The sequence below is a fragment of the Peromyscus leucopus genome, chromosome 1 (assembly GCF_004664715.2).
Source record: "Peromyscus leucopus breed LL Stock chromosome 1, UCI_PerLeu_2.1, whole genome shotgun sequence".
In the NCBI taxonomy this organism is placed as follows: Eukaryota; Metazoa; Chordata; class Mammalia; order Rodentia; family Cricetidae; genus Peromyscus; species Peromyscus leucopus.
In genome coordinates this window covers 23,060,665-23,076,961 of record NC_051063.1, presented here as the reverse complement: position 1 = coordinate 23,076,961, position 16,297 = coordinate 23,060,665, and the positions used below count along the sequence as shown (strand labels likewise).

At 38.5% G+C, this 16,297-nt stretch overlaps 1 protein-coding gene across 1 annotated transcript in view; it reads right to left on the bottom strand.

Annotated features, from left to right (window-relative positions):
• Positions 1–16,297, bottom strand: part of Jak2 (Janus kinase 2) — a 71,666-nt gene that overhangs the window by 19,788 nt on the left and 35,581 nt on the right. The window contains exons 6-13 of the mRNA XM_028894523.2: positions 14,542–14,687; positions 12,996–13,317; positions 12,178–12,297; positions 10,754–10,911; positions 8,272–8,383; positions 6,357–6,543; positions 5,629–5,756; positions 3,119–3,253 (exon numbers count right to left, since the gene is read on the bottom strand). Of these exons, the coding sequence (XP_028750356.1) occupies positions 3,119–3,253; positions 5,629–5,756; positions 6,357–6,543; positions 8,272–8,383; positions 10,754–10,911; positions 12,178–12,297; positions 12,996–13,317; positions 14,542–14,687 (1,308 nt within the window). The remainder of the gene's footprint in view (positions 1–3,118; positions 3,254–5,628; positions 5,757–6,356; positions 6,544–8,271; positions 8,384–10,753; positions 10,912–12,177; positions 12,298–12,995; positions 13,318–14,541; positions 14,688–16,297) is intronic.

Below are 16,297 nucleotides of genomic sequence, written 5' to 3'. Positions count from 1 at the left end.
TTAAAAAAAAGTAACAACTTTGATAGAACTCAAGGCTGGGGAAGGAACTCTAGAGACTCCAGAGGGAAGGCAACACGAGACCAGTCAATTTCATACTGTCTCTTTCCATCCAGCTCTTCTATGTCTGGTCACTTTTGTTTACTATCCAATGTCATTTAGCAGGCTACCTCGTCCTTGCTCTGCACTGATTTTTCCCCGTACCCTTACTTTGTCTTCTCTCAAAGACCCCAGTCTGGTTTGGCTTGTAGACCTGTGTGCCTCAGCCTCTTGGGAGACAGGACCTTCTCTAGCATCATTACCATTCTTTGCAGTCTACCTTTTGCCAAAATGCCCTCCCCCCTCCTTTTCTATTTCTATTCCCATTCCAATCTCTCGCCTCTTCTTCCTCTCCCAGTACCATCCTCTAGTCTTAGAGTGTTTATCATTTCTTTTTCTTTACACTCACACCCATAATAACTAACATTTTATACATACAGTACTATCAATGTCCCATTATTTCCTAAAATGATTAGTGCTTAAAGGAGACTGTTTTATAGTTCGACTCTTACTCTATGTTCATAGTGGGTCTATTCCTAGACAGTGACTATTGCTGAGGACAATATTCTACATACAGGAAAAAAACTGAGGACAGAGCCTGGTATCCTGAACACCAATCTAGTCAAGTACATTATAGATGAATGAAATTGTGAAAGAATAAATACATTCTAAAACAAGTAAGGTGGAGAGCAATAACAGAGATACCCAAATGCTGACCTCTGACCTCCAAACACACATACCCTTACATACATACATGCATACATATGCCCCCCACACAACCCCTAAAAACAGACCTTCCATATGACCCAGCTATACTGCTTCTAAGAATAAATTCAAAGGACTCCATAACCTACTAGCGATACCTACACATCCATTGATATTGTTGCTATGTTCACAATAGTAAAGAAATGGAAACAGCCTAGATGCCCATCAACTGATGACTGGATAATGAAAAATAATACATATACACAATGAAATATCATTTAATCATAAAGAAAAGTGAACTTATTAAGTTTGAAGGAAACTGAATAGAACTGAGAAAAACAGTGTTAAGTGCAGTAACTAACTGGGGTTCAAAAGACAATTATCACATGCTCTCTTTCATATGTGCATCCTACCTACTATCTACTTTTCATGCATGTGAATTTACATGGGAGTACAGCATCCAAGATACTAGCAAAGAGCTCATGAGAGAAGGTTCTTTAAGGGGAGGGGCTAACAGAATGCAGACAGACACAGATACGGATAGAAAAGTTGAAGGAGAAATGCTGGAGGTAAAAAGATTGAAGGATTGAAGAGGAGAGGAGAGATATGGGGGAGGTGTCAATAAAAACTAATCATGTGTAAAAAGCCATAAGTAAATCAGTCTGTAAGCTAATAAAAGAAAATAAAACAAAAGTCCCAAGAGTGTGAACAGAGGGATCTTGTGTATGTAGATAAAGCTGTTCCCAGAAGCCACAGATTGTTAAGCAAACGTCCCGGCACCAGAGGGTGGGCTACTCCTGCACACGGTTGGTCAGTGAGGCCTGAGGCTCTGCTATTGGTTGTGCACCACACTGGACTACAAGATGCCACACGCCTAGTCCCAGGACACAGATCGACCATGCTGGAACTGGGCTGGAAGCTTCCTCTCTGCCAGTTAGCCCTCACAGTGCTGGCTCCTAGGGCAAAGTTAGCATCGACAGTCTTACTCAGCTATGGATCCTGTGTGCAACAATACCTATCAGCCAGACAAGAACGCCTAATGGTGCAATTGCGGCAAGTTTTCATGGGGTAAGCAACTGCTTTCTGATTAGATTTGAGACTTGCTTCACTGGAGAAAGTCGCGTCTGTGCTGTAAGCTGGCAAGTTTGCGACGGGGTGGGGTGGGGTGGGGTGGGGTGGGGGGTAGGGAGAGGTTGGAGGTTAGAGGCCTGAGTGGTGAAGCTCCTGCTAAATGAACATGATATTCCCAGCCAAATGCCCTGAAGATAACTGTTCTGCCACAGATTAGTGCTGCTGCCGGCTTTAGTCTAAGAAGCTTCTCTTTGCAGTGGTCAGCAATGAGCAGAGCAACTGGTAAATGGTCAAAATACTGAAAATAGGTGACTCAAATTCTCAGCCATAAATCAGACCTCTCTGTCAGCCTCCTCTGTGATTGTCTGAATAAGAAATGTCCCTGATACGGTTATGTCTCTGAACACTTGGTCTCTACTTGGTGGTGGGAAGTTAGGGGCCTTTAGTGAGCCTTGCTAGAGGAAGGAGTTCACAGGGTGATCTTTGAAAGTTTATAGCTTTGTCCCACGCTTCCTGTTCTCGTCCCATCCCCACCTGTACTGGGATAAAAATGTCATGCCGCCTCGCCCTTCTGTCACCATGCCATGACTTCTATGCTATGATGGACTCCTACCCTTCTGGAATTGCAAGTGAAAACAAACGTCTATACGCTGCTTTTGGTTCTGGTGTTTGTCACAGCGATGGAAAGGTAACCACTATCCCTACAAGGCTCAGGGTCACTGTAGGAGGAAGACTGAAAGCAGGAGAAAGAGTGGTGTGCAGCACTGGCTCCTGGGCCTGACCCTGATGCTGCACTCTTGAACTCAAAGCAGCCATGTTTACCTGAGCAGATACACACAAGATGAACCCCTCACTACTTTTTCAGGGGCAGGAGATCGAGACCCACCACTCCCTAAGGATTTTAATGGTTGATAGGGGAGGCTTTCCTTAATGGTGGAGCCCCTGGTAAGATGCCGACATTCCTGCAAACAAACCTCACCCACGCTCCTGGAAGGAGCCCTGAAGAAACGCACTGGTCTCATACACACACATCCCAAGAGATAAAAGTAGAACACGTGTTAGGTGGGAAGAGAGTGAGGATCACTGGGAGGGGACCCGAGAGGTTAACAGGGACTGAATATCTGAAATACCTTCTGTAAGTGTATAAATATGTCATAATGAAACCTATTATTATACATAGTTAAAATGTGCAATAAAGGCATAAATTTTATAATTTGAAGTCTCACACATGCATTTCCTGTGTTTGTGACTGAGCTTCTTTATACAGTATAAAAAGACACATGACGGATCCAACAAGCATACACACCTCTGAGTAATTTCTATGTGCTTTCTCCAGAACTTTCAAAAGAACCTCTGTTTCATGCAGTTGACCATAGTCTCCAACTTCTCTTCTTACACCTTTAAAAATTTTTGTAAAAGTGCCTTGGCCAAGACTTTCATTCTTTAAAAGAAAGAAAGGTAAGGGGGAGGTGAATAAAGACACATAAAGTAAAGGAATTAGAAAATACATTCAATTAACAAAAACTTTTTTAATAGCAAACATTTCTTTTATAAACTGAACCAAAATCTGAGGTTTGAAATTAATTCTTCCTCCTCAAGTGGTTAAAAACAGAAAACAAAGATTAGTAAATAAAATATTTTTTGACTCTCTCTTATTTTCACATTTCCTGCAAAGGCTACAAGTATTACACTGTTACAGAGCCAGTATTTGCCTAAATTTGCTTCAAGTGATCCTTTTCCTTTAGCGGTCCTGGTACAATACAAAGGAGAACAGCGGTGTGTGGGGGAGGCTGTCCGACCTTCTGGCAGCTTTATAATCCCTGTGCTTCTGTTGTCTTGGGTGTTCTCCCCAGGCTCCCTCCCACTCCTGCTTCTTTTGTTTCTTGGCACTATGTAGCCCAGGTTAGCCATGAACTCAGTATGCCTTGGACTCTTCATATAAGGAATAGTAATATAGTTTCCTGTAAAACTGCTTTGATTTAACAAGTGAATAAACACATGGAAGCACCAAAGCATGAAATCAACCAGACATACATTTCTTATCTATCTTTCCAGAGTAACCGCTGAACCCCGCACTCTGAAGCAAGGCTGCCTAGGGTCAAATCCAAGCTCTAGCACCTGGTGCTTTACAACGTCAAGTCCCAGTCCTCTGTGCTTTCTGTTGTGCATGAAAACCAGTGTCTTTACATTGTGGAATTCCTCTCCCTCTCCCCTTCACACTCTCTCTGTCCCTCTCCTCTGCCCCACGCCCCCAATCCCCTGGTCTTTCACTGTTTCTGAGGCTCAGGCTGGCCTGGAATTTACTATTACACCTCAAGCTAGTCTTAAACTTACAAACTTCCCCTCTCAGTCTCTTGAGACAGGAGTGACAGGCACAAACCAAGATACTTAATTTAAAGATCTACAGTTTGTTATTAAATTTGGGGTACTGTGATTACAGTCAGGACTCGGCACACTAGACAGACACCTACCACTGGGCTCCATCAGGTCTGTCTTCCAATTCACTCACTCTGACCTCAGTGGTGGATGCACAATACGCTTTCTAAACTGTCTATTAAGCAGCAAGTCTAAGACTACATTTTTCATATCTATGCCTTTTTCCCAGAAATTCTGTCTTTTAAGTAATACATTTTAAATGTTTTCACTTTACTGTTTTCAACTCTTTTTTAAAGACACCTACATTTTATGGTCTCTACTTGAAAGTTACATGAAATTACTAGAAGTGTAAGTTTGATGACTCCTACTTAATCCTAGATAATTTCCCAGTATGTTTCAATTTTTTAATACAAAGCTCATGTTTGCAGTTAGTTTTATCTATGGGAATCCTGGAAGCCGGAGTTAAGAGATTCTCTTTCTTTTCTTTTTGGTTGGTTGTTTGGGGTTTTTTAAGATAAGATCTCACATAGCCTAGTATACCCTTCAACTCTGTATGGAGCTAAGGATGGCCTGGAACTCCTGGTATGCCTGCCTTTCTGCCCAAAGTGCTGGAATTATATTCCTGGCTCAGAGTATGTTTTTCAAAAAGTCTGCATGTGTTTCTTCCAAGTATCTTTGGTACAGTCTCTAACTTACTGGCTTAGTACTCCTCAGATCATGTACGTAACAAATATAATACAGGTAATATAGCAAAGCTTAACTCAAAAACTTATGAACTCCTCTGTTTTTCTAAGTCAATTAAAACAGACAATATTAATTTTCTTCTCCTATGGCTAGCAGGTAAAATTTTTCACATTCTATACAATAGATGCATATTCTTCAGGTCCCAGTTCTATTCAGAGATGAATCTCACTTTTAATTCCTGCCCTTGAATGAACCTAGGATCAGCCCTCTTTCTCTATGCTTTTCATTTTAACCTCCATGATAGAAAGACTAAACTCTAGCCCTCTAATACACCGCTAAAAATTAAATCAGCACCTCCTACATACTGTCTTGTTTTCAGTTCCTTAGAGATAACCTACTGATTTCCCCTTACCTGTTTGCGTATGGGGGAGCCAAGACAGATGTCTTTTGTAGAAGATCTTTAACTTTTAAAATTTATAATTTAAAATTTTAAAAATATTTTGAAATTTCTGAAAAGAGAATATAACTCCACTATTAACTTTGCTAATTTCTGCTGTAATGTTGGCATATTTTCTAAGATTTATGGATTTTATGAATTGTATAAATGATATAAATCTTGAGATTTAAGTAAAATTTTATAATGTAAGTTTATAATAAAATATGTCAAGTATTACACAAATGTAATAGCAAGTAAGAAATAAAAAGGTATTGCTTTAAAAGGACAAAAACCACAATTATAAAGATCTAATGGCTTACAAATATCAAATCTTCATTTCTGATTTTGTGAAACACCATTTGGTTCACGTTATTATGCCTCTGTAATGTTGGTGAGATCTGAACATCAGAAACACCATTTGTTCTGAAGACGAGAAGGTTTGATTTATCTGAAAAAAAAAGAAACAAAACACAAGCTATTTATGTTTCACATGCGGAGGAATTTGTATAAAATCAAAGCATATCAAAAAGTCAATGACCATAGCTCAAAACAATGAGAACTGCTAACAAAAAAAAAAAAAAAAAAAATAGATGTGATGTGAGTGTGCTCTGTGTCTAAGAAATTCCCAAAGCTGTTTAGTTACTGTAGGAGTTTAGTTTAGCTCTGATTGATAGAAGACACACATTCAAACTTACAATCATTTGGGGAATTCTAAAGAAGCTATTTTAAAAGATTTTCAATCTTACTATTTATTTAAAAACTAAAATCCTAAAAATATATGAGAAGTATTTACTTAAAACACACAGGGATTTGGTAGTGAGCCTGTCCAGTTCCATAAGTGAGCGGCTGACAGGTTGCAGACAATGATCTTTAAGACACATGTCAGAATGGAGCTTCCAGTCACTCACAGGCTCTGTGTACTACAGCACACCAGAAAACTCAGCTTGCTTTCCTATAACGCTGCCTTTCGCTACTTCTTCCAAATCACCACCCACCACACGCAGCCAAGACTAGCCCTATCTCTAAAATACCTGGAGAGTTATCTTACCTTTTGGCTTTGGGGGACAACATTTAGTAAACTGGAAGATGATACTATCTGAGCGCACAGTCTCCATTTGGTAGCAATTCAAAAGATCCTTAAGGCTACTGAAGTTCTTCTTAGTTCCACTGAGATTGTACTCTCTATTCTCATTCTTCATAATCAAACAGTGTTTATATTCAATAACATTTTCTCGCTATATAAGTTTAGTTAAAAAAAAAAAAAGGAGGGAAAAATCACAATGGTAATCATGCAGATTACAGAGCCAAAGGGGCTATCAAAGAAACAACCAACAGAGTATTTACACATTGAAACTGTAACTCCTAAAGCAGCGCCTCCAGAGGGCATCCAAACACCATGCCATATCCTCCAGAAGCTGACATCACGTGATCTCATTAGAAGAAATACTCAACAACAGCAGCACTGTCTGTAACAGCTTCCCCTTGTCTCACACTGGGCAACACATGCTCTTCATCAGCTCCTGCTTCCTCCTTCTCCATCCTTTCCATGGTCACACGATCTGGTTTGATTATTAGTACTTGATTGCTGAGGCCCTCCCTAAAAGGACTAACACCTTTCCACAGCAAAGATGCATATTCCATTGTATACTATTCTATTTTTAAAATTATCTCTAGTATGGCATTTTTTTTTAGATTTTTTTTAATCTTAAAAATATTTGTCTTATGTAATAAACTATGAACTACTTCACTCATATTAACAATTTGACCTGCTTTTTATTGCTGTATTCCTCCCATTTTGAGTCATTTATGAAACAACTGCTAATCCCTCAAGGCAATCTGTCTTTTGGATTCTAAAAGACCTTTCTGAATCAAAAAGATCTTTTCTGATATTGTCATACTAATCACAATAACTGAGTGTTTTTAGTATATTTTAAAATTTTTGTTTTCCAACAGACAAGTTTCTGAAACATAGGTTTGTGCCATATGTTCCCTGATTCCTTATCACTCATATTAGGCACATATGATAAACATAAAAATTTGTGCATTTTGAATTAATAATTTAATACCACAAACAGTTATGTGGTATCAGATGATATTCTGAAGCTAAGACTGTTGGTGTATATAATAGTAAAGTGATGAGATACGCCTTCTGCATTTGAAGACAATTCTTTCACTACATGTACTGATATAAGATAGTTGCTTTATGAAAATAATTGAATAATAATATCTTTCTTTTTTTCTTTTTTTTTGGTTTTTCGAGACAGGGTTTCTCTGTGTAGCCTTGGCTGTCCTGGAACTTACTCTGTAGACCAGGCTGGCCTTGAACTCACAGAGATCCACTTGCCTCTGCCTTTCAAGTGCTAGGATTAAAGGTGTGAGCCACCATCACCTGGCTGCTTTCTGTATTTTCAAAAAGTAAAATAAATCTGGATGTTGCTACAAATACTCTCAAGATATAGACCACATAACTGCCTAACATATTTTTAAAGCTAACGACGGATCATAACAATCTTGGATGAGATCCAAGTGTTCACTCTTACATTTAAATCACATACTATAACACTAGTTGAAAGCACTATCATGTTTCTGCGCTCTGCTTTGTTCCAGCTAGTAAGCACTGTGAGTAATCAGAAAATGGTTTTTTCACTCATTTTCTTCTACATGATTTGGTAAATATTTTATTTTTGTGAGTATACTTGAGTATACTTAATGAAATATCACTTGACACATGGCTAATACTCAAATATCAAAAAATAAAATGTCAAATAAAGACATTATGTCATTTACATATTTACATGAACTCTATGAATTGTTTATTTTATAGTATATGAAGGTATACTAAGCATTATTGTGCCAGTTACCATATCAAGAACTATAATTCTGAGTATTAAAAATGAACTACTTCATGATGGAGAAATACAGATTACACAACATGTTACTATTAATAAATGTGACATACTAACCTCAACAGCAAAGGTCAGAAAGTATTTGTTAAAGTCCTTAGGGCTACACCGAAGAACATACAGTCCCGTCTGGTTACCCGCCTTCTTTAGTTTACTAATGGCAAAATCCATTCTACAAGTTAAGCAGAAACAATGTGAATGGCAGCGTGTACCGTGTAACCACGACACAAGGCCACAACAATCAAATGAAAACAATTTTCAGAAGACTCCCCATTATGTATATTTATAAATTATTTTTCAAGGGAAAGAAACCAAAGTATCGAGTTATTTTGTAGTGACTTCAAACCAATTCAAGGGGCAACTACATTATTTTTAAAACACTATAAAACAATAAAATCACAAAGAAAATCCATTCATTTTAATGTTCTACTTTCTGATTACAAATTGAGTAATTAAAAAAATCATACTCCCATAAAACTTCATTTAACAGTGAGGACAGTATATTTATAAATTATTTCTCATTTTTCTCTTCTATTACAGCAGTACTAGTACAAAAATTATTTCTCTATATTTAAAACAGTATCAAATCTAACCTCAGTCTTAAAATTTGCTATGTGGGAGCTGGGCACGGTGGTCCATGCCTTTAATCCCAGCATTTGAGAGGCAGAAGCAGATGGATCTCTTACAGTCTGAGGCCAGCTTGGTCTACAGAGTGAGTTCCAGGACAGCCAGGGCTACACAGAGAAAGCCTGTCTTGGAAAATGAACATTGCCATGTGCAAAAACAAAACAACAACAAAACCCTGCTGTGTGCATAAAGTTTGAAGATGCAACATTCGAAAGCAAGATAATTTATATAAAAACAGGGCAGTTAAGAGCACTAGCTGCTCTTCCAGAGGTCCTGAGTTCAATTCCCAGCAACCACATAGTGGCTCACAACCATCTGTAATGAGATCTGGCGCCCTCTTCTGGCCTGCAGACATACATGCAGACAGAACACTAATAAATAAATCTTAAAAACAAAAACAAACAAACAAAACAGGAAAGTCTGCAAGGGTATGGGTCATATGATAGTTGTCCTGGAGAGCTTTTATCATCAAGTTGAAACAACCAAGAGTCACCTGGACACAGGGAGTCTTGACAGGAAGACTGCTTAGATTAATCAACCTGTGGCCATGTCTGTGGGGAATTATGGTGGTTGTACTGATGTGAGAGGGCGCAGCCTACTGTGTGCTGCTCCCCTTAGGCTGGTGCTCGGGCTTTGCATAAGAAAGCAGGCCGCCCAGGAGCAGGGAGAGCAAGCCAGGATGAGGCTCCTTCGTGCTTTCTGCTGCAGTTGTCGTTTGAGCGCCTGCCCTGTCTTCCCTCCACGATGGGCTGTTGTTGTGGGATATTTGCACACCCTGTGAAAATGGATTGCTGTGATTGGTGTGATAAAAAGCTGAACAGCCAAAAGCTAGGCAGGCGATATAGGCAGGACTTCCAGGCAGAGAGAGAACTCTGGGAGGAAGAAAGGCAAATGGCCAGCCAGACACGGAGGAAGCAGGAAACCAGGACATGCAGTATAGAAGTGAGGTACGAGCCTTGGGGCAGAATGTAGATTAAAATATGGGTTAATTAAATTATAAGAGCTGGTTGGAGAAAAAAGCCTAAGCTAAGGCTGAGCTTTCATAATTAATAAGACTCCAGGTTGTTATTTGTGAGCTGGCGGCCCAAAGAAAAATCTGTCTATAGGTTGTGACCTGGAAGTGTAAGCCAATTAGCCCTTTTCTCCCCAAGTTGCTTCTGCTCAGCAACAGAAAGCAAACTAGAACAGAAATTTTTAGCCATGTGTAGATATCTAAAGGTAAAGAAACTAAAACAGAATAACATATAAAATTCAAACTATATTAGAAGGTCCAAAGACAACCTTTTCAGCACTGTGGAGTTCCACTGCAGAGTACTAAACTTGAAATGCAGGTATAATACACATTTTGTGTTTAAGTTTCAGTAGAGTTTGGACTACTCAAAAATAATGTCAAATTTCAAATTTAGCACTGTGCTTCCTTCACGGTATTTCAACGTTAGTACAACATACATGGGAGAATGTTCTAATTCGTTTGTTTTCAGGGCTAGAGAGTGACTGGACACTAAGCTACAGCCCCAGGTAGACACTATTCTTTAACTCCTATTTTGGAAGAACAGCTGATCCCACCATGAATGTGGAATCTTCAGTGAGGAGGACTGACTGACCGTACATTCACTTCAGAGAAATGCATCTCTCTCTGGACACCAGGACATGATCAGTGTCCCTTTATAATTCTTCATATATTACAACTCTTCCTTTATATTCTCTGTCTTACTGTCATAGAAAAGGTCCCTCACTGAACCAGGAGCTTTCAGCTGTCTCTGTTCCCGAATGTTAGAATCACAGGTACACACAGCTATGTCCAGTTTTTTACATGAATGCCTGGAATTCAAACTCAGGTTCTTCTGCTTGCAAAGCAGGTGCTCTTAGGCACCGAGCCATCCTGACAGCACACTGTGAAACGCGGACTACTCACGAGATGGGGCCATGGCAGTTGCTGTGCAAGTTCTCCAGCACAGACGGAGGGGCTACTTCCTTACAGAGGTAATGGTGTGCATCCGCAGTGAGTCTGTAATAGCCGTCAATCAGGGACACAAACGACAAGGCTTCCCTTAACGAGCTAAGCTCTATTTCCTAAGCAGAAAAGAAACCACATAATTAATAATAAATTAAGTTCTAGTTGTACAAATATCTTTTATAACTTCCAATTACCCAGCCTGAGCTAATAAATTCTTATATCTGATCCTTAAGACCCTCCCAAATATGAGCTTAACAAACCTTCCCAGTTATAATCACTCAACATTCATAATTTAAGTATACTCCTCAATGACCCTGCTAGACTCAATTAGAAATCTAATCTATATAAAGGTTAAGATTAATTATAAATATGAACATTTATTTTTACATACTTTCCAGGATAATGTACATGTAAAAACTAAAAGGTTAGAATATGGAACTACACTGTGATTTTTATTAAAATACATATTTATGAACATATAATCAGCCAAAAATTTAACATTTTATCTAATGGAAAAGGACATACACATACTAAAAAGTATCTATTTTTCCATATATCAAAATAACCAATGTAATTGAATAATTTAAAAATAAAGCTCAACTTATAGCTGTAAATATGTAACATATTGAATTAAACTTAACTAAAAAGTTGAAAATGATCATCAGAAGTTTCAAAATATTTTTGTACAATGCAACTTATTTTCTGAATACACAGAAAATGAACTATGTTCTTGGGTAAAGAAATTCAAAATCATAAAAATATAAATATATATCCTAAGCTGGGCACAGTGGCTCACACCTTTAATCCCAGCACTTGGAGAGGCAGAGGCAGGAGGATCTCTGTGAGTTCCAACACAGCCAAAGCTACATAGTGAGAACCTGCCTTAGAAATAATAAAAACAAAACAAAACAAACAAAAATCCTAAATTATTTTCTAAATTTCCACAATCTCAAGGAGAAGACCAGCACGTACTACAGTTGATATGCATGGGAAAACAAGACAACATGGGATTCAGAACCCCAAGAGAGTCAACAGAAGAAAATGATGACTTCAAGGGGAACAGGGTTTGAGAAAGGCTTCCTCCTGCTTCCTTGCCTCTCGTCTAATTCCCAGGACTGCTGGAGTCTGAACAAGAGGGAACTAATGCAACCCATAACTGGCAAAAGAGAATAAGTACTGGGGCTTTTAGTTATATAAGTATATAAATACTTGTAATAAGACTGCTGATATTTGTACAAAAATATACACACAATACGACACTTGCTGGGCTGGTATTTTTTTTTTATCGTACTTGTAACTATAACCAGAATACCTAAGTAATTCTAAAACACTTCTGAAAAATTCTAAAATGTAATCACTTCTTATGCATAATACAAACTTACCAAAATTTTACCATCTTGCTTATGGATAGTTACAATTCTACTTTCATTTGAGCATTCCTGGTTTGCTTGCTTAATACTGACATCAATAATATCAGGAAAGTCACAATATATCTGTAAATCCTGTAACCAAGAGCATTTAAACAGTTACAACACCATTTCAAACAAGGATTAGAAGGTGAAGATAGTCACAGTTCTTTAAAGATATTGACAGCAATGTATAGGCATTAAATGTGATTACATCTCCTAAAAATTGAGCCCTATGACTATGTTTATATATCCTGCTTTGACTTAAAAATGACAGCATTAAAACATAACAGGAACCTCGTGTGATTTAGAACTTAACCCAATTAATATTTAAAAGAATATCAGAAAATTGGAGAATTATCAACTGTGGTTAAAAAATGGTAATATTAAATCTCTCAAACAATATATGACTGATACATGTGAAAAAATTTAAATGCTGTAATGCAAATATAATAAAACTAATTAATTATTGAAAACAGTTAAAGTTTTTCATTTAATTGGCTTTATGATTATGCTTAAATGTCAACAGTAAAAGAATAAAGGAAACAGAGTTAACTTAAAATCACTTAGACAATTTAATCTTATTCAGAAACTGTAAGAAAGTCATTACTAATTAGTTTGTCACGAAAATTAAAAAAACACTTAAGAACTACAGTTACAACTTTGATGGCTTTACACAAACAAAGTTTCTATCAGCAGAGAAAATCAAGAATGTAGTCAAGCACCTAAATTCAGTTTGCTTTACGGCAACTGTTCTTAACAGAAAGGAACAAGAACGTATCAGTAAGGATTACCTGTTCTGCCAGTGTCTCACTGTCCTTATGTCTCCCTCGTGACCACTGAATTCCACCGTTTCCAGTTATTAGAATGGTTGCAAAAATCTCCTCACCTGAAGGACCTCTTGCAGATTCTTTTACTTCAAATTGCTCTGTGTAGAAGGCAGACTGCAGGGTTTCCAAGTTTATTAGATATTTAAGTTTCAGGTTTCTGGCAGTGGCTTTGCATTGACCAAACTGCTGAATGAATCTGCGAAATCTGTACCTTATTCGCTTCCGGGTTAAAATATGATAGTCTTGGATTTTTGCTCGAACACACTTTGGTAAGAATGTCTTGTAGCTAGAAATAATGAGCACATGAAAAAACAAAAAAAAACAAAATTGGGAGATTAATTCCTTTCCCCACAATAAGGATGTTCTACAATCAAGTGAAGTAAGTTGATACAACCACCATCTGATATATATGCAAAACCCTTCATTTGATGCATAAATATTCTGAGTGACAACAGAGGTTAGAATAGGACATATTAATTTTAAAATTACCCCTTCAAGTATTTATCCCATCATTCTGAACTTAGTCTTTTCAAAACACATAAAACAAATAATGAATGCCTATGATATGATGTACAACTCAATTTCTTCTCACAGAGTATGAGCTATACTAAGAAAAGTGTACCTCCACAATTTTTCACCTAATTTCTGAGTGTATGTGTGGTATATACAGAAGAGCACACCTATGTGTGCTGGTGTACTTGCTGTGTAAATCCTTAAGTGGAGATCAGAAGCCAAGGTGGGTCTTTATCACTGCCCCCTAATTTATTGTTAATTTAAAAATATTGTATTATTCTGTGTGCACTGGTATTTTGCCTGCATGTATATCACATCCATTCAGTGCCTACAAAGGCCAGAAGAGAGCATCAGATATCCTTGGACTGAGGTTACAATTGGTTGTGAGTCACTATGTGGGTGCTGGTAATTAAACTGGGTCCCCTGGAAAAGCAGCCCGTGCTCGTGACTGCCGAGCCATCTCTCCAGGCTCTAGTTAAAAAGTTATTTAATGTTACTGTGGGTATGTGAATGATGTACGTGGGGGCCCACTGCCACAGCACTTGCCTGGAGGTCAGAGGACAGCTCTGTGGAGTCAGTTCTCTCCTCCCACCTTTATGTGGGCCTCAGGAATAAAACTCAGGTCACCACGCTGGTGTGGCAAGCACCTTTTCCTGAGAAGCCATCTCTCTAGCCCATCCACCTTATTTTACAAGACAGGGTTTCTTACTGAACCTGGATCTGTCTCACTGTGTTGACTGCAACACCCCGAGACCCATCTCCAGCTGCCCAACACTACAGTAGAGATTACATTATCACATCTGCTCTTACATGTTCCGGAGATACGGACTCAGGTCTTGTGGACGTGCAGTGAGCACTTCTACCCACTGAGTCATTTCCCTAGACTCACTATTTTTACTATAAGATCAAGATGTATGGGCAAACACTGAAAATACAAGTAAATCATATAAAATATCTAAGTCTGTAGGTTTGTTATGTATGGATGTACAAAAATTACCTGATAGAGTTATAGACAGCCAGTGGAGTCTGGTCCTTTTCTTTAGCTATTCTCATCATATCTAATACTGCCATCCCAAGACACTCTTCCTGAGTTTCATGAGTCACAGGTACTTTTATCCATCCATGTACAAAATCATGCCGCCACTGAAAAAGGGGGGGGGGGGTCAGGAAATGTCTCAAGTTTCATTATCACATTTAGTTATGTTATATCCTATAAATTAATTTCTAAAATATGCATTTAAAATCATAAACTAGCCGGGTGGTGGTGGTGCACGCCTTTAATCCCAGCACTCGAGAGGCAGAGGCAGGCAGATGTCTGTGAGTTCGAGGCCAGCCTGGTCTGCAAAGTGAGTTCCAGGATAGGTTCCAAAGCTACAGAGAAACTCCGTCTGGGGGGGGGGGAGTAAAAAACTAACTCCTACTTTCATTTGTATATCATTTCACCATAAAACATTAGCAAAGGTTCATGTACAAAGAGAACTTGAGTTGGGCTCATAGCTTATCTCACTGTTTATATTTTCAAGATTTATCTTAAGAACACAAAAATACCTAAACTAAAATAAATATTAATTAATCAAATGCACGCTGATTTCAATTCATACTGAAGGCACTGTACTAGAGTTTGTGTGGGATATAAACAAACACAGGATGTAGTCTCAAGACATCAAAAAGACCAGAATTTTTCTTGGAAGCTAAACAGAAAAGCAGATCATTCCAATGCCAGGTAATATAATATGAAGTACCATACAACAGCCACTTTAAGAACCTTAGAGACAGTTAAAATTGTATGCAGTTGGCATAATTAAAAGGTTTTGTGGAAGATCTGAACTTTCATGTGATCTTTAAATGATGAAGACATTATTAATGGACACAAACCAGAGCAAAGACATGGAAAGAATGAGACAAAAAGAAAGCACAGGGAACACTCAGATTTAAACTAGTAGTTTGCCTGGGACGGGGCTGACAGTATTCTGGAACGACTTAGAAGCAGTGGAAGTTTTTGTTTTGTTTTGTTTCACTTTTCAAAGCATTTGTCTCCACATGTCTCTTTTCCTGCTAGGATAGTAAAAAATAGTAGGTGTGCTTGGAGAAAATAAAATGTACTCAGCATATATGGCTTAGATGCTACAAGAAATGGAGGACACTGCAAGTCAACATGTAAGAAACAAAGAAATGAGAAACGAACTGGGAGATGACTCAGTGCCACCTAAAATCCTGCTGTGCAAGCATGAAGACCCAGTTCAGCTCCTGAGCACCACGCTGTAGAATACCAAGTTGTAGAATATTGTTTTAAGGTGTGTTACTTTTGTTTATGTTGCATTTGTTTAACTCTGTGAAGCTGTATTACTGTGACTGCCTAAAACACCTGATGGTTTAATAAAGAACTGGCCAATAACAAGGCAAGAGAAAGGATAGGCAGGGCTGGCAGGCAGAGAGAATATACAGAAGGAGAAATCTGGGAGGAAAGAAGAAGTAGCCAGAGAAGGAGGAGGACTCCTGGGGCCAGCCACCCAGCTACATAGCAAGCGATGAAGTAAGAGTAAGATTTACAGAAGTAAGACAACAGGAAAAGCCCAGAGGCAAAAGGTAGATGGGATAATTTAAGTGAAGGAAAGCTGGCAAGAAACAGGCCACATTAGTCTGGGAGGAAGGGACTGGACCTCCCTGGACTGAGTCTACCAGGTTGATCACAGTCCTCGGGAGGACTTGTCTGGAGGAGGTGGGAATGGAGGGTGGCTGGGGTATGGGAGGGC